Source organism: Symphalangus syndactylus, chromosome 24, assembly GCF_028878055.3.
Source record: "Symphalangus syndactylus isolate Jambi chromosome 24, NHGRI_mSymSyn1-v2.1_pri, whole genome shotgun sequence".
Taxonomy (NCBI): Eukaryota; Metazoa; Chordata; class Mammalia; order Primates; family Hylobatidae; genus Symphalangus; species Symphalangus syndactylus.
The window spans coordinates 50,858,089-50,882,042 of NC_072446.2; the positions used below are offsets into that span (position 1 = coordinate 50,858,089).

A 23,954-nucleotide genomic window follows, 5' to 3' on the forward strand; every position below is an offset into this window, starting at 1 on the left:
CAAAGAAGGTGATGGTGGTTCTGATCCTTTTTTTGCACTAATGATCATGGGACAGTAATTCTTTGATTATGGGTTCATCAAGCACAAACTATGAGCCTGGCATTGAGTTAAGTGCCTTGGAGACAAAGGTGAAAGACAAAGTCTTTGCTGGCAGGAATCCATCATATTGGAGAAGAAAGACAACCAGATCCAATGATGTCACTGTTGGGAAGAAAAAAACCTTTCTTCCACCAACTTAGATCCAAATTGTTAGGGGGACTGTGAATTAAATGACAATAGACAGATTAACGAAGAAATGTTTATTATGTATATGGCAATACTCTAAGAGAGAGTAGCTCTCTGAAGAGGAGGTGAAGGTTTATATACCAGTGTAATAAGGGTGTGTGTGTGTGTGTGTGTGTGGATTCATAGGATGGAAGTCTCTGATGAGGCTTTTTTACAGCTTTTTTTTTAATGCTCTGATACCCAAGGTCAATCATCAACCTGACTGGAGATCTTCCCAGAGCAGGAGGTTTGTGGCAGCTGACTATCATAAAGTTATGCTCTAGTCAGATAAGGGAAGTTCAGATAAGATGTCTTTCTGCATTTGCTGTAATTCTGTTAACAGGTTTCTCTGGGATCCCCAAAGGGGGTCCATTCAGTCTGTTGAGGGGCTTAGGATTTTATGTTTAGTACTCTTGGGGTACTAATTTACTGTATTAGTCTGTTCTCATGCTGCTAATAAACACATACCTGAGACTGGGTAATTTATAAAGGAAAGAGATTTAATGGACTCACAGTTCCACATGGCTGGGGAGGCCTCACTATCATGGTGGAAGGCAAAGTCACGTCTTACATGGCAGCACACAGGAGAGCTTGTGCAGTGGAACTCCCATTTATAAAGCCACCAGATCTTTTGAGACTTACTACCATGAGAAACAGTATGGGGGAAACTGTCTCCATGATTCAGTTATCTGTACCTGGCCCCACTTTTGACACATGGGGATTATTACAATTCAAGATGAGATTTGGGTGGGGACACAGCCAAATCATAACATGACAACTATTTTTTTATCTTCCAGTTTTTATGGTTATACTTTGTATTTTCTCTTGCCTTATTGTTTTAACTTGCACTTCTAGAATAGTGTTTTAATTATGGTGATGCTAGTGAATATCCTATCTCTGTCTAGTATTTTACTGCTATGTTTTGCTTCAGTTTGATTACTGGTTTGAAACAGGTATAAACTTGATCATCCTAAGGGAATGTTCTGTATTCCTATTTCACTAGGGGTTTTATTATTGGGACTACATGTTGAATTTTACTAACCTTTTAAGCCCCTCTTTTATCCTCACTATTGATGCAGCTGATATGTTTGCTCCTGAAATAAAACCTATTTGGTGATATTATGTTAGCCTTTCATTATGTTCCCTAGATTTCATTTTTTATTGGGATGAAATATATATAACATAAAATTTACCATTTTAACCATTTTGAAGTGTATAATTTAGTGGCATTAAATACTTTCACATTGTTGTGCAAACATCACCACCATTCATTTCCAGAACTTTTCACCATCCCAAATAGAAACTCTGAAACCATTAAGCAATACCTCCCCATTTTCCCCTTCCGACAACTCCTGGTAAGCACTGTTAGACTTTCTGTCTGTATGAATTTGCCTATTCTAGGTACATCACATAAATGGAATAATATATTTATCCTTTGTGTCTGGCTTATTTCACTTAGCATAATGTTTTAAAAGTTCATGTTGTAGCATGCATCCAAATTTCATTCTTTTTATGGCTACATAATACTCCATTGTGTGTGTATCCATTCATCTGTTCATTTGTCGATTTATTCATCTGCTGATGGACACTTGGGTTACTTCCACCTTTTGACTATTATGAATAATGCTGCTATGAACATTGGTCTACAAGTATCTGTTTCAGTCCCTGATATCAGTTCTTTGGAGTATATATCGAGGAGTGGAATTGCTAGATTAGATGGTAATTCTAGGCTTAACTTTTTGAGGAATGGCCAAACTGTTTTCCATAGCTGCTGGACTATTTTATATTCCTACCTGATTTGTTTTTATACTACCAGCATGTTTGTATCTCTTCATATTTGAAACTGTTGGTAGTTTGCTTTGTGGTGCTATATTAATTCCATTTGCACATTATACTAAAGCCAGCTTTGATTTTTAATGTGCTCTCTTATTTTCCCCGTTTTGCCAGATTGTATGATATGATATCTATTTCTTTTTTTCTTTTCTTTCTTTTTTTTTTTTTTGAGATGGAGTCTCGCTCTGTTGCCCAGGCTGGAGTGCAGTGGCGCGATCTCGGCTCACTGCAAGCTCCGCCTCCCAGGTTCACGCCGTTCTCCTCCCTCAGCCTCCCGAGTGGCTGGGACTACGGGTGCCCGCCACCACGCCCGGCTATTTTTTTTTTTGTATTTTTAGTAGAGATGGGGTTTCACCGTGTTATCCAGGGTGGTCTCAATCTCCTGACCTCATGATCCGCCCATCTCGGCCTCCCAAAGTGCTGGGATTACAGGCATGAGCCACCACAACCGCCAATATCTATTTCTTAAAATTTAGGGGGAAATGCTTGTCAATCCTTCTGAGATTAGTGGCTTTCAGGGATGTAATTCTTTGATAGCTTTGTCTAATACCTCCTTTGGAGAAAGGTTTAATTAGTTTTTTTCCACACAATTTGAGTGAGTTTTTGCTACTTACTTATTTATTGAGATGGAGCCTTGCTTTGTTGCCCAGACTGTAGTGTCATGGCTAGTCACAGGCTCAGTCACAGCTCATTGCAGCCTCGACCTCCCGGGCTCAAATAATTCTCCCATCTCAGCCTCCCAAGTAGCTGGGACCACAGGCTCAAGTCAGCACACCCAGCGCATTTTTTTTTTTTTTTTTTTTTTTTTTACGAAATGGTTTGTGTCATTGAATTATCAAAATTGTATTGGCTTAGCAAAGTACATAGTATTCTTTATTAAAAATAAAAATCTCATCTACAGCCATCTGACCTTTTTGATCCCTGATTTTGTATATTCATATTCTCTTTCTAGCCCAAAACTTATTAGTCTATTTCTTGCTTTTTCTTGAAGAACTAGCTCTTGTATTTGTTGTTTTTATCTGTGAACTTTTTTCCTTTTTTTTTTTTTTGAGACGGAGTCTTGCTCTGTTGCCCAGGCTGGAGTGCAGTGGTGCCATCTCGGCTCACTGCAATCTCTGCCTCCCAGATTCAAGCGATTCTCCTGCCTCAGCCTTCCCAGTAGCTGGGACTACAGGTGTGTGCCACCACGCCCAGCTAATTTTTGTATTTTTAGTAGAGACGGGTTTTCACCACGTTGGCCAGGATGGTCTCGATCTCCTGACCTTGTGATCTGCCCACCTAGTCCTCCCAAAGTGCTGGGATTACAGGCGTGCGCCCCTGCGCCCAGCCTTTTTTCCTTTTTTTTTTTTTCTGAACCCATGGCCAACATCATATGTGAACTTTTTTTAAAAACATGAAAACATTTTTATTTTTCTGATATGCCTTTCAAGTATAATATAGACTTACAGAATTTGTTTGCCTTTCCAAGAGATTTTCAGACTTGCTGAAGAGATTTGTCTTTCCTTTTGGGCTCAAGTGATCCTCCAATCTTAACCTCCTAAGTAGCTGGGACCACAGGCACGCACACCGTGCCCAGCTAATTTTTAATTAGTTTTTATAGAGACAGAGTCTCCCTGTTTTGCCCAGGCCAGTTTCAAACTCAAGGGGCTCAAGGGGTCCTGCTGCCTTGGCCACTCAAAGTGCTGGGATTACAGGTGTGAACCACCAAACCTGGCCAAGATTTATCCTTGACCATAACACTGACTGAAATGGAATCTAGAAAAAATAAATTTTATTATGGGAACTATACTCTTAGGTATTAAAATAATATGGTAGTTCATAAATGAAGAAAAAACTCACAGGATGAGAGAGAAAGAGGCATACCCCAGTCACACATCCTGGTACAGTTTTAAAGACAGATAATGGTTGCAGTCCAGGAGAGAGAAGGGTGCTGGGGAGTACCCTGCTGAAAACACCATGCTGGCAGTATTTCCAGATGACAAACTCTTGTCCCTTATGAGACTCTTGCAAAACTTAATTATTTACAAGAATATATATCTGGTAAAAATAATGATATAAAACTCTAATATGTAAGCTGTGAAGGTTTCAAAATTAGGTAGTTTTCTCTTTCTGGTTCTGTGGATTTCTTCATGTAATATTTACTTTTGTTTCCATCTCAAGTCTCTGAACACTAACTGCCATTCTTGTACCACCCTCATCTCTCATCCTGTGCTTCAGGTTTTCTGTGAAGTCTAAAGACACTTGACAGCTATGAGTAACATTTTATTGTTGTTGACTTTTTAAAAAATTAATAAACTTGGCCGGGCGCAGTGGCTTACGCCTGTAATCCCAGCACTTTGGGAGGCTGAGGCGGGTGGATCACGAGGTCAGGAGATCGAGACCATCCTGGCTAACATAGTGAAACTCATCTCTACCAAAAATACAAAAAATTAGCCGGGCTTGGTGGCAGGCGCCGGTAGTCCCAGCTACTCCGGAGGCTGAGGCAAGAGAATGGCGTGAACCCAGGAGGCAGAGCTAGCAGTGAGCTGAGATCGCGCCACTGCACTCCAGCCTGGGCGACAGAGCAAGGCTCCGTCTCAAAATAAATAAATAAACTTTATTTTTTAGAGCAGTTTTAGGTCTGCAGCAGAATCGAGTGGAAAGTACAGAATTTCCCATACACTCCTGCGCCGCCCCTACCACACATGGTATGCCACACTATCCACATCCTGCACTGCAATGGCATGTTTGCTACAATCAGTGAACCTGCATTGACACATCATCACCCCAGATCCATAGTTTGCATTAAGTAGGGTTCACTCTTGATGTTGTGCATTTTATGAGATTTCGACAAATGTATAATACTTATTTACCATTGTAATATCATACACAATAGTTTCACTGCCCTAGAAATCTGTGTTCTTGCTGGTCATCCCTCCCTACCCCATCCCTGGATGACCACTAATCTTTTTGCCATCTCCACAGTTTGACCTTTTACAGAATGTCATATAGTTGGAGTCATATGGTATGTAGCCTTTTGAGATGAGCTTCTTTCACTTAGTAATAAGCTTCACTAAGTAATATTAAGTTTCTGCCATGTTCTTTTCATGGCTTGATTGCTGATTTCTGTTTAGCACTGAACAATATTCCATTGTCCGGATGTACCAGTTTATTTATTCACTCACCTATCAAAGGACATCTTACCTTGGTTATCTTACCTTTATTAATAACTGCCAAACTTTTGGCAGTTATTAATAAAGCTGCTGTAAATGTCTGTATACAGGTTTTTGTGTGGACATATATTTTTCATTTATTTGAGTAAGTACCAAGGAGCCTGATTGCTGGATCATATAGTAAGAATATGTTTAATTTTGTGAGGAGTTGCCAAACTGTCTTCCCAAGTGGCTGTGTACCATGTTTGCATTCCCACTGGGAGTGAATGAGAATTCCTGTTGCTCCACATTCTCCTAGCATTTAGTGTTATCAGTGTTTTGCATTTTGGCCATTCTAATAGTGCATAGTGGTATCTCGTTTTAGTTTGCCTTTCTCTGATTACATATGTGCACCTTTTCATATGCTTATTTGCCATCTGTGTATCTTCTTTGGAGAGGTGTCTGTTCAGGTCCTTTGCTCCTTTTAAAATCCAGTTATTTATTTTCTTATTAGTTTTAAGAGTTCTTTGTATATTTTGTATAACAGTCTTTCATCAGATATACTTTTGTCAATATGTTTTTCCCAGTCTGTGGCTTATCTTCTCATTCTTTTGACATTGTCTTTCACAGAGCAGAAGATTTCAATTTTAATGAAGTCTAGCTTGTTAATATTTCTTTCTTGGATCATACCTTGGTGGTTTTGTATCTAAAAAGTCTTCATCAGCCGGGCGTGGTGGCTCACGCCTGTAATCCCAGCACTTTGGGAGGCTGAGGTGGGCGGATCACGAGATCAGGAGATCAAGACCATCCTGGCTAACATGGTGAAACCCCGTCTCTACTAAAAATACAAAAAAATCACCTGGGTGTGGTGGCGCTCACCTGTAGTCTCAGCTGCTCAGGAGGCTGAGGCAGGAGAATTGCTTGAACCTGGCAAGCAGAGGTTGCAGTGAGCTGAGATGGAGCCACTGCTCTCCAGCCTGGGTGACAGAGCTAGACTCTGTCTCCAGAAAAAAAAAAAAAGTCTTCATCATACCCAAGTTCACCTAAATTTTTTTCTCTGTTATCTCCCAGGAGTTTTATAGTTTTCTGTTTTTACATTTAGGTCTATGACTCATTTTGAGTTTTATTTTTGTGAAGAGTATCAAGTCTACATTCATTTTTTTCCATATGAATGTACAGTTGTTACAGCACCATTTGTGGAAAAGATCATCTTTGCTCCGTTGTATTGCCCTTGCTCCCTTGTCACAGATGGGTTGACTATAGTTATGTGGGTCTATTTCTAGGCTCTTTGGTCTATTGATATTTTTGACAGTACACCACTGTCTTGATTACTGTGGCTTTATTGTAAGTATTCAAGCCAGGTTGTGTCAGTCCTCCAAGTTTGTTCTTCTCCTTTAATGCTGTCTATCCTGAGTCTTTTGCCTTTCCATATAAACTTTAGGATCAGTTTGTCAATATCCGGGAAATAACTTGCTGGGATCTGATTGGGATTATATTGAATCTATAAAGTTGGGAGGAACTGACATATTGACAATATTGGGCCTTCCTATCCATGAAGATGGAATATCTATTTAGTTCTTCCTTTATATGTTTCATCAGAGTTTTATAGTTTTCCTCATTAGATCTTGTACATATTTTGTTAGATTTGTATCTAAGTAGTTCATTTTGGGGGTTGCTAATGTAAATGGCAATATGTTTTGGATTTCAAATTGCTGGTATATATGAAGACTATTGGCTTATGTATATTAACCTCGTATCCTGGAACCTTGCTATAATCACTAATTAGTTCCAAGTTTTAGATCTTCTGCATACATCAACAGTCACATGATCTGCAAACAATTTTGTTTTTCCTTCCCTAGTCTCTGTACCTATTATCTCCTTTTCTTGTCTTATTGTGTAATCTTGCTCTGTTCCTAATCATAGCAGGAAAGCTTCAAGCTTTTCATCATTAAGTAAGATGTTAACTGTTTTTTGTAGATACTACCAAGTTGAGGAAGTTCCCCTTTATTCCTAGTGTGTTGAGGCTTTTTAATTATGAATGGTTGTTGATTTTGTCAGATGCTTTTTGTGCATCTATTTATATGACCATGTGATTTTTCTTTTTTAGCCTGTTGATGTGATGTATTACATTAATTGATTTTCATATGTTGAACTAGCCTTGCATACCTGGGGCAAATCCCACTTGGCCATGGTGTATAATTCTTTTTATACGTTGTTGGATTTGCTTTGCTAATATTTTTTAGAGGATTTTTGCATTTATATTCATGAGAATATTGGTCTTTAGTTTTATTTATTTTTTCTTTTATTAATTTTTTGCACACAAAACAATAAACATTTTCTAAAAATACATACAAACAAAAAGATGCATATCAAACATATTAGGAAGGTTGCACATGGGAAGACGGGGAATAGAAATGGGGGGTGGGAATTAAAGAAAATAAATGAGAGAGGGACTTTGTATGGATCAATGATAATAACTCAATCCTCTATGTCTTTGACAAAGAAGAAGGAGAAGGAAGAGGAAGAAAAAGAAAGTGGGATAAAGGATCAGAAAGGGAGGAAAATAGAAAAAATTAGAGTATGACTCCAGGGTAGACCTGTTTTGTTGTTGCTGGGTTGGTTGGTTGGTTTGTTGTATTTTTCATATGTTTCGCCATGTTGGCCAGGCTGGTCTCAAACTCCTAGCCTCAAGTGATCAACCCGCCTTGGCCTCCCAGAGTGCTGGGACTACAGGCGTGAGCTACCACGTCCAGCACCTACACTGTGTCTGGCCTCCGTGGTAGACCTCCCAGACGGGGCGGCCGGGCAGAGGCGCTCCTCACTTCCCAGATGGGGCGGCTGGGCAGAGGCGCTCCTCACTTCCCAGACGATGCGCGGCCGGGCAGAGGCGCTCCTCACTTCCCAGACAGGGCGGCCAAGAGGCGCTTCTCGCTTCCCAGACGGGGCGGCCGGGAAGAGACCCTCCTCACTTCCCAGATGGGGCGGCCGGGTAGAGGCGGTCCTCACTTCCCAGACTATGGGCGGCCGGGCAGAGGCGCTCCTCACTTCCCAGACGGGGCGGCCAGGCAGAGGCTGCAATCCTAGCACCTTGGGAGGCCAAAGCAGGCGGCTGGGAGGCGGAAGCTGCAGCGAGCCGAGACCACGCCACTGCACTCCTGCCCGGGCAACACCGAGCACCGAGTGAGCGAGACTCCGTCTGCAGTCCCAGCACCTCGGGAGGCTGGGGCGGGTAGACCACTCGAGGTCAGGAGCTGGAGACCAGCCTGGCCAACATGGCGAAAACCCGCCTCCACCAAAAGTAAAAAAACCAGCCAGGGGTGGTGGTGCGTGCCCGCAATCCCAGCCAGCTGGCAGGCCGAGGCAGGAGAATCACGGGAGCCGGAGGCAGGGAGTGCAGCCAGCCGACTACACTCCAGCCTGGGCAACAGAGGGAAGAAAAGAGAGAGAGAGAGAGAGAAAGAAAGAGAGAAAAAGGAAGGAAGGAAAGAAAAGAAGGAAAGGAAGGAAAGAAGGAAGGAAGGAAAGAAAAGGAAGGAAGGAAGGAAGGAAAGGAAAGAAGGAAGGAAAGAAAGAAAAGAAGGAAGGAGTTTTCTTTATTTTTTAATTTTATTTTTTGACACAGTCTTCCTTTGTCGCTCAGGCTGGAGTGCAGTGGTGCGATCTCAGCTCACTGCAACCTCTGCCTCCCAGGTTCTCCTGCTTCAGCTTCCCAAGTAGCTGGGATTACAGACGCCTACCACCACGCCCAGCTAATTGTTGTATTTTTAGTAGAGACAGGATTTCCCCATGTTGGCCAGGTGGTCTTGAACTCCTGACCTTAGGTCATCCACCCGTCTTGGCCTCCCAAAGTGCTGGAATTACAGGCGTGAGCCACCGCGCCCAGCCTCATTCTTTTTTTTGAAGAAGTTGCCCAGGCTGGCCTTGAACTCCTGGACTGAAGCCATCCTGCTGGCTCAGCCTCCCAAGTAGCTGTGATTACAGGCACATACCACTAGGCCCAGCTTAGTCTTCTTTTTTGTAATGTCTTTGTCTGATTTAGGGTAATGCTGAGCTTATAGCATAAGTTAGAAAAAAAAAAAAAAAAGAGATTGCTTCTATCTTCTGGAAGAGAGTGTGGATAATTGGTGTAATTTCTTCCTTAAATGGTTGGTAGAATTCCCCAGTGAACCCTTCTGGGCCCAGTGATTTCTGTTTTGAAACGTTGTTAATTATTGATTGAATTTATTTAATAGAAACAGGCATGTTCAGATTGTCTATTTCTTATGTGAGTTTTGGCAGGTTTTGTCTAAGAAAACAGCATACATACCTTAATTTAAAAATACTTTAGGCCAGGTGTGGTGGCTCATGCCTGTAATCCCAGCACTTTGGGAGGCCAAGGTGGGTGGGATTGCCCTAGCCCAGGAGTTCGAGACCGGCCTGGGCAACATAGGGAGACACTGTCCCTACAAAAAAATTTAAAAATTAGCTGGGCATAGTGGCACATGCCTATAACAGCCCCAGCTACGCGGGGACTCAGGTGGGAGGATCACTTGAGTCTGGGAGGTTGTGGCTCACACCTATAATCCCAACCCTTTGGGAGGCCAGGATGATAGGATCACTTGAGCCCAGGAGTTCAAGACCAGCCTGGGCAACATAGGGAGACCTTGTCTCTACCAAATAAAAAATAAACCTGGCTGGGTATGGTGGCACATGCTTGTGGTCTGAGCTACTTGGGAGGCCAAGGTGGGAGGATGGCTTGGACCTGGGAAGTTGAGGCTGCAGTGAGCTATAATTGTGCCACCGCACTCCAGCTTGGGTGACAGAACAAGACCTCATCTCAAAGCAAACAACAACAACAAAAAAACTTTACCGGTAAAAAATACTGACCCAAAGATACAAAGTGAGCACATGCTGTTGGAATGTTGGAAAAATGGCACTGACAGACTTGCTCAGTGCAGAGTTGCCACAAACCTTGAATTTGTAAAAAAAAAAAAAAAAAAAATGTGGTATCTGCAAAGTGCAGTAAAGTGAAGTGCAATAAAATGTGGTGTGTCTGTACTGGTTTTGCTAATGAATAGAGATACCTTTTGGGTGAAATAATCTATCAGTAAAAATCTGCCAGTGACCTGGCCATCTTTCAGGTGGTTTCTATTGCTTAGCAAATTGTTTTGAGATTCATCTACGTGGTTGCATGTATCAATAGTTTATTCCATTTTATTGCTGCATTGTATTCCATTCCAAGGGTATGCCATGGTTTGTTTATCCATTCACTCATTGATGGCCATTTGGGTTGTTTCTGTTTTTGGCTACTGTGAGTAAAGCTGTGAACTTTTTTTTTTTTTTTTTTTGAGACAGAGTTTCACTGTTGTTGCCCAGGCTGAAGCTGTGAACATTTTGAACAAGTCTTTGTGTGGACATAGGCTTTCCTTTCTCTTGAGGCATAAAATTGCAAACCACTTGATGCCTTACAGTAAGGCAGAGATCTGTGCAGGTGCTGAAGGATGAGTAAGTAGATTGTGGGAGGGACACAGAAGTAACCGCAGGTGCCAGAGCAGATGATCCAAGCATAGGCGCCAGGCATTGAAGTGGTGGCACACTTGATTGCAGGCTTTTTTCTTTTTATGGGCTTTTCATTTTCTCTCAGGATAACATCCTGAGTCTTTCTGGTCCTCTTCCCACCTCTCACATTACACCCAGTTTCTCCCTGCCAGGGCCATTAGCTGTGTCAGACCCTGCTCTTTTCTCTAACAAGAATAAAGAGTTGGTGATGGAAGCTAAGATGTGTTGCAAGTTTGGTGCAAGGACTCACATGTGCAGTCTACATGTGTTACTGTGTGTAATCCTTCCAGGAACCTACACAAAGGAGGTACCATTATCATCCCCACCAAGCATTAAGGAAAACAAGGCTCAGAGAGGTTAAATAACTCATTCAAGATTGCACAGCTAGTAAGTGATAGGTTAGATGTTGAACCAGACTTCAGAGCTGGTACTTTGAACCTCAATATTGTGATTAATATACCCTCATTGAAAAGCTAGATCATGTATGGCATTTAAGATGCCATTTTAAACTGTTCTCCCCATCATCTAGTTAACTCTTGTATTCCTAACTTACTATGTCAGTCCAATGGCCTTGTCTCTGGTAGCCCGGCTAGCTCAGATCACCCTGGGCAGTATCCCCAGCAGCAGGTGCCTCTCACCCAGCCTGCCATGGCCCTTGTGCTTGATTAACGCCCACTGGGCTCTGAGCACAGCACAAGTACGGGCGCCATCCTTTGCTGCCCTGACTGTCCACCACTTCAGAGTGCCAGGCGCTCGATGATGATCTCTGAATGAACCAGGAAAATGAGTGAATGAGTTACATTATCGGATGTGCATATCTGTCATGAGCTTTATTGAGGTGTTTGTCAGCTTTATTAACTTATTTACATCAGTTTTATTGAGATTATTTACATATAACAAAGTTCATGGATTCTAAGTATACAATTCAGTGAGTCTTGATAAATGTATGCCATCGTGTGACCACAGCCACATCAAGGTAAAGTATGTTCCATCACTCCAAGACCCTCTCCTGGCCCTTGCAGTCAATCTCCTGCTCCACCCCCAGCCCCAGCCACCTCTCTCTGTTCTGTTTTTCTGTCCTTAGAGTTTTACCTTTTCTAGAATTTTAGACATGGAATTATATAGTATACAGTCTTTTGTGGATGTCTTATTTAACATAACAATCCTTTTGAGATTCATCTGTATTGTTGCTTGTATCAGCAGTTCAATATGTGGTTTTAAGACTGTTTGGAAATAGTCCAGAGATAGCTTGTCCCACTAGGTTTAGAGTCATATGGTAAGTTAGAGCAGCGGTCCTACAGGTGTGCCCTTGGCACTCTTTCTGTTCCCAGATCCTTGCAGAGGGTCAGTAAGGTCAGACCGACTTCCATAATAAAGCCAAGGTGTGATTTGCCTTTTTTCACCCTCCTCTCATGGGTATGCAGTGAGGTTTTCCAGATGATACATGATATGTGGATTCACAGCAGATGGCATGCAGAAGCAGATAGGAGAGTCCATCTTTCTGTTAAGCTCTCTGGCTTAGAGAAATTTATTAAAATGTTAATGTCACTCTTCTCACTAAAATTTTTTGTTTTTCTTCTCACTAAAATTTTTTGTATTGGAAAATTATTTTTCATAACAAATATTGTTTATAGAAACATGTAATGGATTGTTATTACTAGATGAATTAATAGACATTTTTAAATGTCTTTAATTTCTCATATGACAGATCATCATAAATATAAACTGTTTATGACTGTCTGTCAAATGAGAAGTAAAGAAGCTCTTTGAGCAGAAGCTCTGTAGGGTCCTCAATTTTGTACTGTAGAGAAGTCCTGAGACCAAGGAGTTTGAGAATCACTGGGTTAGAGATAGTCTTGAAAGGGGGTTTGGGAACAAGATAAGAACTCTGGAGCTGGAGAGGAATTAGAAGAGGGTCATGAGACCCTGGGCTGGCGACCTGGCTTGAAGGGCCTGGAAAAGGGTCCTCTGTTGAGTGAGTACAGAGGGGCTCGCCCACGCCTAAATGCAAGGACACACCGTGCCAGTTCTTAGCCTCCTGCTCTCTGAGGACCTGGTCAGGCAGGTTCTGTTGATGTCCTTGGTCTACGTGCTTCCTACCAGGAGCTAATGAGTAACCTACGCCTGCCTGCAGTTGGCTCACAGAAGATTGATCGGGAGGCCTGAGGAGGCCGCTCTTTCCTGATATGAGGTTACAGCTGGGGTCTGATGTCAGGTAGGGGGCATGGTGGGGTCTGCTTTCTCTGCTGGATTCTTCCGCAAGGGCAAATATAAGAAATCACTAGCTATTTCTTTGTCTTTCAAGAAAAAAGTTCCTCTTACCCCCAGTAGAGTTCTAAGCTCAAATTAAAAGACTGTGTAAAATAATTACTTGAACAAAGGCAGGTGGGAGGCTACTTTTATTATTGGCAGTATCGTTGTGGAAAAAAAGAAATATGTGTGGCTCTTGTTTAGGGATTTTGATAACACTATTAACAAACTACAGCAAAATGGCATCTACTGCCTTCTGACCTATTCATTGCTTTTCTCTTGCAGGCGAAAGGGCCTGTGGTTGCGCCTGAGGAAGATACTTTTCTGTGTTTTGGGGTTGTACATTGCCATTCCATTTCTCATCAAACTATGTCCTGGAATACAGGCCAAACTGATTTTCTTGAATTTCGGTAAGTGGTATGTGTCCATTTTTCCTTTAATTTTAGTAAGGGTTCATTTTCATGATGATGTCTGATTTTTGCGGAAGTCTTTTTACTTTAATGGAGATTTAGTTTACATACAGTGAAGGGTACGTATCTTAAGTGTACAGTTTATATACCTATATCTTTAGAGATAGGTAGAGCTACCGCCCAGACTGAGAAATAGAATGCTTTTATTACCCAGAAAGGTCCCTGTGCCCCTTCCCAGCTGGAGGACTTTCTGTGCTAGTGTTGCTCCCCAGCACTGGATTTGTGTCCACAGAAGACTACACTGCACTGGGGGACCAGCGTGTCTGTCTTCAGCTGAAGTGAGTAAAAATGTTGACAACATGAGAAGTCAGCTGAAGCCATCATGTTGGAGATGGCTTGTCAGTTGTGCATTCTAGGAGCCTAGCTGCCCTTGGAAAAGATGACCACTGAAAAATATAATACCTTTTAAAAAAAAAGAGGCCTTTTTTCTTTTTTAAAACAAATTAGTTTTTTATACCCTTGAAAAATCCAGATATACAGTACTTTGGTTTCTGTGGAATTTTGTGCTGGCCTTGTAGGTATTGTAGTCTCCTTGAGTGAACTTGGACCTTGTGTGTTTTTTCACGCTGTGTATTTACTTTTGGAGATGTGGGAGGAGAAAGGTGCAGAAGTATCAAGCCTATGAGGTCGAAGGCAGAGGCTCTGGGCACGTGGCCCTGGGAACAGTCCTACAAGCGAGGCTCCAAGGAAAGGGCCGCATCTGTGGGTTCGAGGTTTGAGAACAACAGGGCTTGCACACGGCGGGTGTTCTGTGAAGGACAACCTGAGAGACAGGTGCTGACAGCATTAGAACAGGATGAGGTAGGGGCTCTGGGGTCACTCTGTGGCTAGATTGGTTTGCACATAGTGAGTCTGGCCTTATGTGTTTGGGAGTTCGAGGCTTAGAAAGCTGGGCCTGATATTGCTGAGGCAGCAGGTGAGCTGGTGGGGTGGGAGGAGGAGGAAAGGAGGAGGCCACAGAGGAACACAGGAGGTACTGAGAGGCGCCAGACTCCCTCTGCAGGCATCTGGGCTTATGAGTTTGGGTGTTCAGTCTATAATAGACTTAATCACAGAAACTTAGGAAATGACTGGCTAAAAAAGGAATGTCTGTTTCTTTGTTTTTGTTTTTTTTTTTAATGCTGGTAAGAACAAATTATAAGGCTATTTAATACTTTGTAAATCTGAGTTTTTTATTTGAGTGTCTTAAAATTTCTGTAAAACACATGTAGTGTACTAAGAGGCATTTGATTTTTCTAATGGAAAAGTAGAACTTCTAGGAATTTTTCATCTCTTAAGTTTTGCCACTTGTGAGAAGCACAAACTCAAAAAGAAACTAACAGTATACCAAAATGATGGGAGTTTTGTTTTTCTGACTTTAATGTTCCTTAAATGTACACAGTACAGCCCAGAAAGGATTTGGGACTTAGGTATAAACACGAAGCTACAAGGGCTGCAGATTCACCATCAGCAGACCTTAGACTTGACCCTCATGGCTTTTCCACCTTTGCCGGCCCCCTTGGGCAGGTGCCTTTGCTGCCAGGCACGTGAGCTGGTTCTTGAAGGGAGGGTGTGTGGAGTGCATTGCCCTGCATGGCCTGGTACATTGTGGGCTCCCAGCAAACGTTTGAATTGAATAGATTTTCTTTAGTTTGATTGTTTGGGCTACTGTAGACACACAGCCTACAGATTTTGCTCTGTGGGTTTCCTAAGGAGGTGATGGACTGCTCTGAGGGAGGAGAACTTTGGGTTCTCCTGGTCCAGCCCCATGGCATGGGAGAGGAGGGCTGGGCTTGGGCAGGGGAGGCTGAGCCTCCCAAGGTGTTGCCCATCCTTAACGATTTCCTTCCACCTGTTTGCCACACTGGAGTAGGAGAGCCTACAGTGGCATTTTGTTTTGTTGTTTTGAGACAGGGAGTGGCTCTGTTGCCCCAGCTGGACTGCAGGGATGTGATCACAGCTCACTGCAGCCTCGACCTCCCAGGTTCAGGTGATCCTCCCACCTTAGCCTCCTGAGTTGCTGGGACTCCAGGCACCCACCACCACAACATCTGGCTAATTTTTTATATTTTTAGTAGAGATGGGATTTTACCATGTTGCCCAGGCTGGCCTCAAACTCCTGGGCTCAAACGATCCTCCTGCCTTGGCCTCCCAAAGTGCTGGGATTACAGGCGTGAGCCACTGCACCCAGTCCTGTGATGTTTTTGAAAGAGATTTTTAGTTGCCAGTATGATAAAAATCTTTGTTTCCAGCCTCTTTTGAAAAGTTGACCAAAGGTCTAGCACCAAGAAACAGTGTCCCTGGGAGCAGCGATTGGACATTCCTTCCGCCTCACCCCCCTGGGCATCTGCCTGGCCCCCACACCCCACTCCTCCCGACTCTCCATGATGAGCGACCCTCATCTCCAGGCCCCACTGTCCTCCGCAGGAAGCCACAGTGTTTTGTCAGCACATGAGGCCCTTCCAAGTGTGGGTCTCTGTCTCCCCCTTTGGGAGGAAGGGCAGTCTTCAGAGGAGCAGCATGGAGCTTGTTGGTTTTCCAGTTGTAATGTGCGTCCAAGGTTTACAGGTCTGTGCCTGTCTGCATCACCAAGGAGGTGGGGTCTGTGGCATGGCCCTGCAGTGATTTGGAGTTTTGTTGGGGAGGTGCCTCTGCTTTTGTCTCCAGACAAGAAGCATGACCTGGGCATCCATTCAATATTACAGGAAGAGTAGCAATCTCTTGGGCCCCAGAATGTGATTAAAATATTCTTCACAGCAAATCTATCTGAAACCAAATTTATAAATTAGATAAATAAGCTTTTAAAGAAACATAGCACCTACAGTTGAAGGCATTATTCTACCTTAAATATATTTTCATAAGCAAAACATCATGATTATTCTAAAAACAAAGAATTAGCTAAAAAAAGAACCCTGAATAGTATAAATAAGAAAATGAACATTACTCTGAGAAAATCCTTGTTAACACTGTAGTTTATTTCCTACTGACCTTTTTTATATGTGTCTGTTTACATGCACATAAATACATGTGCTTTTCAATACTTGTATTCACAGTCTGATTCCATCCAAAGATGTTTGGATGAGACTCAGCATTTATGAAGCCTAGAATATCTTCCCAGCTGTTATTTACCTTCAGATCAAGAAGGCGTCTCTTAGTGAAAGTCATGTCTTGGTTCAGAGGCTAGGGAGGGCTTTTTTGGAAATAGGTCAGATCTATCATCATGCATTTGTTTTTAAAGCAAAGGGCCAGCTTCCTCTTTTTCCTTCCCCTGAGCAGTCCCTGTTAACTCCTGTTACCTTTCTTTTCTTATCCCCTTTTTTCACACGGAAGGTCCTGTAAACCTGAATCAGGTAATTGGAATTTGATAAAACCCAGATAACCAACCCAGGCTTTCCCTTGACACCACACCTCTTATGGCTGCCGGTATCAAGGCTGCTCTGTTACTCACACTAATTGGAATGAGACTTAGCTCCATGTTCAGACCCCATCACAGCTCAGTAGTTTCAGCCTTTCCCCCAACAAATATTTTGCAGGTGAGCTAAAAGAAGTATGAGAGCAGGTCATTTTCCATTCACTCACATTCTCACTCCTTCATCCTCCACAGCACCCATGCATGCAGGATCCATTTTCCATCCTGCCCGTTGATGTTTGTGGTTGCTGGTACATGATGATGTGACTGGAGGGTGGACAATGAAAACTGGGGGGTGGACAGTGAAAACTGGGGGAAGCAGGAGCAGCCAGAGGCCTCAGTCCCAGCAGCCCTGTGGGCCTTGTTTGCCCATGGTGCTGGGGCCTGTATGAGGAGCTCCCGGTTCAGAAGAGCCTGTGAGAGGGAGCCATGAGAGAGCTGGACCTCAATGGCAGAGCATGAAGGGGCGCACTGCCCGGGCCACTCCTGTGGGGCTGCCACGGGGCTTAGCACTCTCCCCACCCTAGGCCTGTGGATGAAGCAGGGGCCTGGGCAGGGTGGACTCCAGCCAGCATGCCGGAGTCACGGGAGCCACAAAGAGTCAGTGGCCAAGGGTGATCTGACCACGTGGGAGGCCAGAAGGTCCTGGCACTCGCCTGGCACTGGCCTGCAGGAGTAAGCCAGCAGTGCTTCTGGCCCTGGGTGGATCCTGTGACCCTGCGCATGCCAACCCGTCTCACCACCCATCTCACTTTGAGGCATTTCTGCTCATTTAGAGTAATACTGGCCAGAGAGTTCCTACAGCCACCCGCTCTGGGGCTGTGTGATCCCTGGGACCAACCAAGCTCCATGCCTCCCATGCCACATGACGCTGGTTAGAGGTGCTGCTGCGGAAGAGAAGGTGCCAGGCAGCATCTGGGAGATGCTTTTCATGGAGAGCAGTCACTGTGCCTCCTTTCCATGGTTGTTTCTAAAATGAGTAAAAGTGAACTGGAAGACCAGCTTCCTGGAATGAGGCCATCCTGGAGTAGAATTTGGCTTCCTAGTTCTTAGATTTCTTGGGCTTGGAAGTTGTCTGGATTAGCTGCTAGTCCTTGTAAAATACTTTTCAGTGGCCAGGGAATGCTCTCAGAACTCTTGGACAGTTTGTCCCAAGAGCTTGGCATTCTTCTCTAGACAGAGAACTGAGTGAGGCCTGAAGCGGAGCCAGTGGAAGCCCAGTGTCCTCGGCCCTCAGTGGTGCCCACTCCCCATCTGGCAGAGTCAGGGCTGGTTCCAGCATCAGAGGCAGGATTTGGCTGAGTGGGTCTAGATGTGGGATGGGCAGTGGGCCCCAGGTGTGGATATTCAGAGTTGTATTGAGGAGGCCACCCCCGCTCCCGGCTGTCAGATTATAGACTTGCACTCTGGGCTGCAGCTCTCAGGCTCCCAAAGTGTGTGGTGAATTCCCAGGATGAGGCGGCAGGAGTAGGCCCTAGAGTCTGAAGTGGACTCACTGTCCCACTCCAGAGCCTGAAGTGGACCCACTTTCCAGGCACTCCTGTGGTCGGGAACCTTCTCCGGGTCCCATTGCCAGGATAAAATCTAAACTCTTGTATGGCTGTGTCCTTTTTTTTTTTTTTCCAGGAGATTGGAGTTTTGTTATTACTCAAATCACTCTCCCATAGCATTCAGGGATCAGAGAGTTTTTAAAGACAACTTGGTGGGTGTGGGGAAGCCAGTGAGCTGGAAGTGCTGATGGTCAGGTCAGAGATGAAATCATAAGGAGTCAAAGCTGTCTTCTTGCACTGAGTCAGTTCTTGGGTGGGGGCCACAAGATCAGATGAGCTAGTTTATCGATCTGGATGGTGCCAGCTGATCCATCAAGTTCAGGGTCTGCAAACTATCTCAAGCACTGGTCTTAGGTTTCACAATAGTGATTTTATCACCAGGAGCAATTTGGGGAGGGTCAGTCTTGTAGCCTCCAGCTGCATGACTCCTAAACCACAACAATTTCCAATCTTGTGGCCAAAATGTTAGTCCTATAAAGGCAGTCTAGTCCCCAGGCAAGAAGGTTTGTTTCCAGAAAGGGGTATCATCTTCGCTTTAAACTGTAAACTAAGTTCCTCCCAAAATTAGTTTAGCCTATGCCCAGGAGTGAACAAGGACAGTGTAGAGGTTACAAGCAAGATGGAGTCAGTTAGGTCAGATCTCTTTCACTGTCTCAGTTATAGTTTTGCAATGGTAGTTTCAATCCTTCCCTTTCTTTTCTTTTTTCTTTTTTTTTTTTTTTTGAGACGGAGTCTTGTTCTGTCACCCAGACTGAAGTGCAGTGGCGTGATCTCAGCTCACTGCAATCTCTGACTCCCGGGTTCAAGCAATTCTCTTGCCTCAGGCTCCCGAGTAGCTGGGACTACAGGCACGTACCACCATGCCTGGCTAATTCTTGTATTTTTAGTAGAGACAGGGTTTCACTATGTTGGCCAGGCTGGTCTCGAACTCCTGACCTCGTGATCTGCCCGCCTCAGCCTCCCGAAGTGCTGGGATTATAGGCATGCGCCACTGCGCCTGGCACCCCTTTGGGTTTCATAACACCTTAATCTTAAGGCGTTAGCTAATGAAGATGGAGAAAGGGCAAAGACAGCTCTAACTTCTTCCTGCTGGCCAGGGGTGTAGTGGGGGTAGGTGTTTACCCCAAGGTGAAAGGAATGGAACCACTTTGCAACATTCTGAGCATACTCACACAGGCATGGCTGGGGATCCAAGGCTTGCATGGCAAAGGCATTACTATTGTCATCTATAGTTTTAGCACTGCATTTAAGGGAACAGTGTACTATAAGGTTAATAATGAGAACTAGGGTAAGGAGTGCAATTCCCAGTTTTAAAAGTAAAGATTCGAATGCATTAGTTTGGTGACTTGTAGCCCACAAAGAATTTAAGATTTAGTCCTTCCAAACTGCAGGAAAAATACAAGAACAGCTAACAACAGGTATTACTATAGTTGTTGGTTTTTTTTTTTTGAAGCATAATTTTTCTCTCTCCAGTCCCCATTTTTATTAAAAAACAAATCATTATAGGACTGATTTGTTTACAAAATAAACTTTAGTCTTATTATATACTTGGCCTGATTATTTGCATAAAGTGCAACACAAGTAATTATTTTTTACATAGGCTTTTAAAACTGACTTTGATAGAACTCTGTTCATAAGGAATCTCAGATAAGACTTTTTAAAAGCTGAGTCCAGCCATGGGTTTGTATCCTCAAATACCTATGAGTTTGGTAAATTCCTCTCCTCTTGAGGTCCTAAAATAACTTGGGCCTCCTGGGCCTATTAGAAAGTGACATTCTTTACCCCAGGTCAGGAACCCTGTATGGGGACTCTATAGATAAGGTATGAGGCCAGTTTTACCCACAGGGCTTTTATTGGCTCTATAAGTCCTTTGAATCCTTAAAGGAAAGCAGGCCATTCCAGTCAAAGCCTTGGTAAAATAACCAGTTTCTTCAATTGTTTCCTGTTGCAGAAGAGCCTTCCTTTCTTTCCCTCCTCCCCTCCCTCCCCTCCCCTCCCCTCCCCTCCCCTCCCTCCCCTCCCTCCCCTCCCCTCCCCTCCCTCCCTCCCTCCCTCCCTCCCTTCCTTCCTTCCTTCCTCTCTCTCTTCTCTTTCTTCCCTTCCTTCCCCTCCCCTCCTCTCCCCTCCCCTCCCCTCCCCTCCCCTCCCCTCCCCTCCCCTCCCCTCCCCTCCCCTCCCCTCCCCTCCTCTCCCCTCCCCTCCCCTTCCCTTCACTTCTTTCCTTTCTTTTTTTTCTTTTCCTTTTTTTTTTGGACAGAGTCTCACTCATTCATCAAGGCTGGAGTGAAGTGGCATGATCTCAGCTCACTGCAACCTCCGCTTCCTGGGTTCAAGCCATTCTCCTGCCTCAGGCTCCTAAGTAGCTGAGATTACAGGTGCACACCACCACACCCGGCTAATTTTTATATTTTTAGTAGAGACGGGGTTTTGCCATGTTGGCCAGGCTGGTCTCGAACTCCTGACCTCAGGTGATCCACCCGCCTCGGCCTCCCAAAGTGCTAGGATTACAGGCGTGAGTTACCACGCCTGGCTGGCTGCATTTATTTCTTAGGGCCGCTCTAACAAACCTGCAAACTGGGTGGCTTTAAATACATGTATCCTTTCATGGTTGTGGAGGCCGGGAGTCCGAGGTTGAGGTGTGGGCGGGCCCAGCTCCTCCTGAGACGCTGAGGTGGACCCTTCTTGCCTGTCTGTCTGGCAGCATTCCCTGCTTGGAGAAGCTTCCCTCAAATCTCTGCCTCCACCTTCTTGGTCGTCTTCTCATGGTCTTCCCTCTGTCTCTGTGTCTAAATGTCCCCATTTTATAAGGATACCAGTCATGTTGGGTTAGTATCCACCCAGTGACCTCATTTGAGCTTGATTATTACCTCCATAAAGACCCTGTTTCCAAATAAGGTCACACCCTTAGGTACTGGGGGTGAGGCCTTGAACATAGTCTTTCTTGGGGAGCACAACTCAGCCCATAACAGGGCAGGCAGGCCTTCCAGCCTCTTAGGGCCCAGGCCTCCCTGACTTCCTGTCCAGCCAGCCAGGAGGCAGGGCTGTGCAGCCGGGCTGCCGGGTTCAAAGCCAGTTCTTTTTTTTTTTTTGAAACAGGGTCTCTCTGTCACTCAGGCTGGAGTGCAGTGGTACAATCTTGGCTTACTGCAGCCTTGACCTCCTGGGCTCAAGTGATTCTCCCTCCTCAGCCTCACAAGTGGCTAGGATCACAGGTTCATGTCACCTTGCCTGGGTAATTTTTGTATTTTTTTGTAGAGGTGGGGTTTTGCCATGTTGCCCAGGCTGGTATCAAAAAATCCAGCTCTGTCATGTGAGCTGGCAATCTAATAGGAGCCGTCAGATGGTGATGGTGGTGGCTTGCCTCAGAGACTGTGCGGCCTGGCTCAGCTGGAGCTAATGGGGATGTGGATCACCTCCTTTGCCATTTTTTATTTTGAGAGAAACTTCTTATTAAAATTTTGAAGATGTATCTGCTTCCTGGGGAAGAGATGGATTAAGAAGGTGGGGTATGAACAGCAGCCCTGGTGGGAGGAACTGTCTCCCCACGCAGTCTGGGACAGACGCTCAGGGAGTTTCTGGGAAGGAGTGTGTATGTCCCCATGTCCTTGTGAGTCCAGTCTGGTGACATTTGAGGAAGTGAGGCTAGATGTGCAATGTGCCACACGGACGTAGGAGTCATGCAACTCCTGTCTTCACCAGAGACAGCTGTCAGCAGCAGAGCTTCCCTGGGGGCAGAACCCGCCGGAGGGAAACCAGGCCCACACTGCTCTCTGTCATTGCCTCTTTTAGGAGTTGCCATTTTATAAAGCAGGCAAATCCCACCTCAGGGTTCATGCGTTTATTTTAAATTTTTTATTTTTCAGTTAAACTTGTTTTAAAGTTGTGTTCACCAAAAGCAGTAAGACTACAATGGTATATAAGGAAAAAATTGCCCCCATTCTCCCCACACACACACTTTGAAGCTGTGTGAGCAGCCTGGCTTCTGTCTTTCTGTATTTCCTCCCAGCCACACGTGGGGGTTGTGTTTCATTTGCATGTTTTTACAATAACAAAGTGGGGCTACCGCACCTGCACCCACAGTCACCTTGCTCTTCTCATCTGCCTGCAGGTCCTGGAGGTTCCTCCAGGTCTAAGGACCCCATGGTCTTCCACAGTGTGGGGTGCTGGTTAATTCACTCGCTGTCCTGCTGGCAGATGACCTGGTATATGCAGGACTTCTGCTGGGCCATTGCACTGACTTCACTCTGCTCTGCATGGGTCCTATGGATTTATCCCTCTCACTGCCCCACACCTCACCTACTGCTGTCTTTTCTGTGTTAGGCAGCAGTCCTAGAAACTTTGGAATCCTCTTTACCTTGTTTGCCACCCAACGTTCCGTTGGTCATCAGGTCCTGCAGCGCCATCCCTTTTCCTGCTGTCCTTCCCACTCCACCAGGCACCTGAGTTTTTCGCAGACTCAGCCTCCCCAGCCTCCCTCCTGGCTCACCCATCCTTCAGACCTGTTGGGGATCTTTCCTTCTCTCATTTGCATCTTCTCACATCTTGAATTACCTTAGACCTTAGCATTCCAGTCTCTACACAGACCTTGCCTTCACTGCAGTATCTGTCCCTGCCCATGCTGGCTGGCCTCAGCCCATACCCTGCCTGAGGCTGGGCCTGCAGGTCTGGCACCATTGTAAGATTGCACAGGAAAAGGACTTGGTGCTTTCTGAGAGCTTCTGCAGTGTGTGCATGTGGGTGTGCATGTGTGTGTGTGCACGTGTGAATGCATATATGTGCACGTGTATGAGTATGCATGTTTGTGTGTACGTGTGTATTCATCTACCAGTAATCCTAATTTCCATCTCTTTATTTCCTACAGTAAGGGTTCCCTATTTCATTGATTTGAAAAAACCACAGGATCAAGGTTTGAATCACACGTGTAACTACTACCTGCAGCCAGAGGAAGACGTGACCATTGGAGTCTGGTGAGTGCTGGTGAGCTCTGCAGCCCCTCCAGCAGCAGGAAAGGACCCTGCATGGCTGAGCTGGTGCTGTCTTTGACATTGGCCTCTGAAATGTTGTTCATTTTTATCTTCACCTCTTCCTTTCCTAAAGGAAAGATCTCAGTACATTTGATCCATCCTAATGTTGAGGGATTCAATGGCTTTAAACTCTATTCCCAGGCTTTCAAAACAGCAAAGGCTTTGTGAACAGATTATTATTTTTAGAGAGACTTGCTTCTAGGAAAAACGAAAAGCAAACAAAGAAGCTAGAAACAGGATATAAGTGGCCAGCACAGTGGCTCACACCTGTAATCCCAGCACTTTGGGAGGCCGAGGCGGGTGTATCACATGAGTCCAGGAGTTTGAGACCAGCCTTGGCAACAAGGTGAAACGCCGTCTCTACTAAAAATACAAAAATTAGCCAGGCATGGTGATGCACGCCTGTAATCCCAGCTACGTGGGAGGCTGAGACAGGAGGATCACTTGAGCCCAGGAGGCAGAAGTTGCAGTGAGCTGAGTTCACGCCACTGCACTCCAGCCTGGAT

General features: G+C 44.7%; 1 protein-coding gene across 2 annotated transcripts in view; it reads left to right on the plus strand.

The window, feature by feature from the left end:
• The window catches only part of ABHD12 (abhydrolase domain containing 12, lysophospholipase), an 88,618-nt gene that overhangs the window by 38,685 nt on the left and 25,979 nt on the right, over window positions 1–23,954 (plus strand). For both annotated transcript variants that reach the window (XM_055265631.2, XM_055265630.2), the window contains exons 2-3: window positions 13,302–13,426; window positions 23,286–23,391. In XM_055265631.2, coding sequence (XP_055121606.2) covers window positions 13,302–13,426; window positions 23,286–23,391 — 231 coding nt within the window. The remainder of the gene's footprint in view (window positions 1–13,301; window positions 13,427–23,285; window positions 23,392–23,954) is intronic.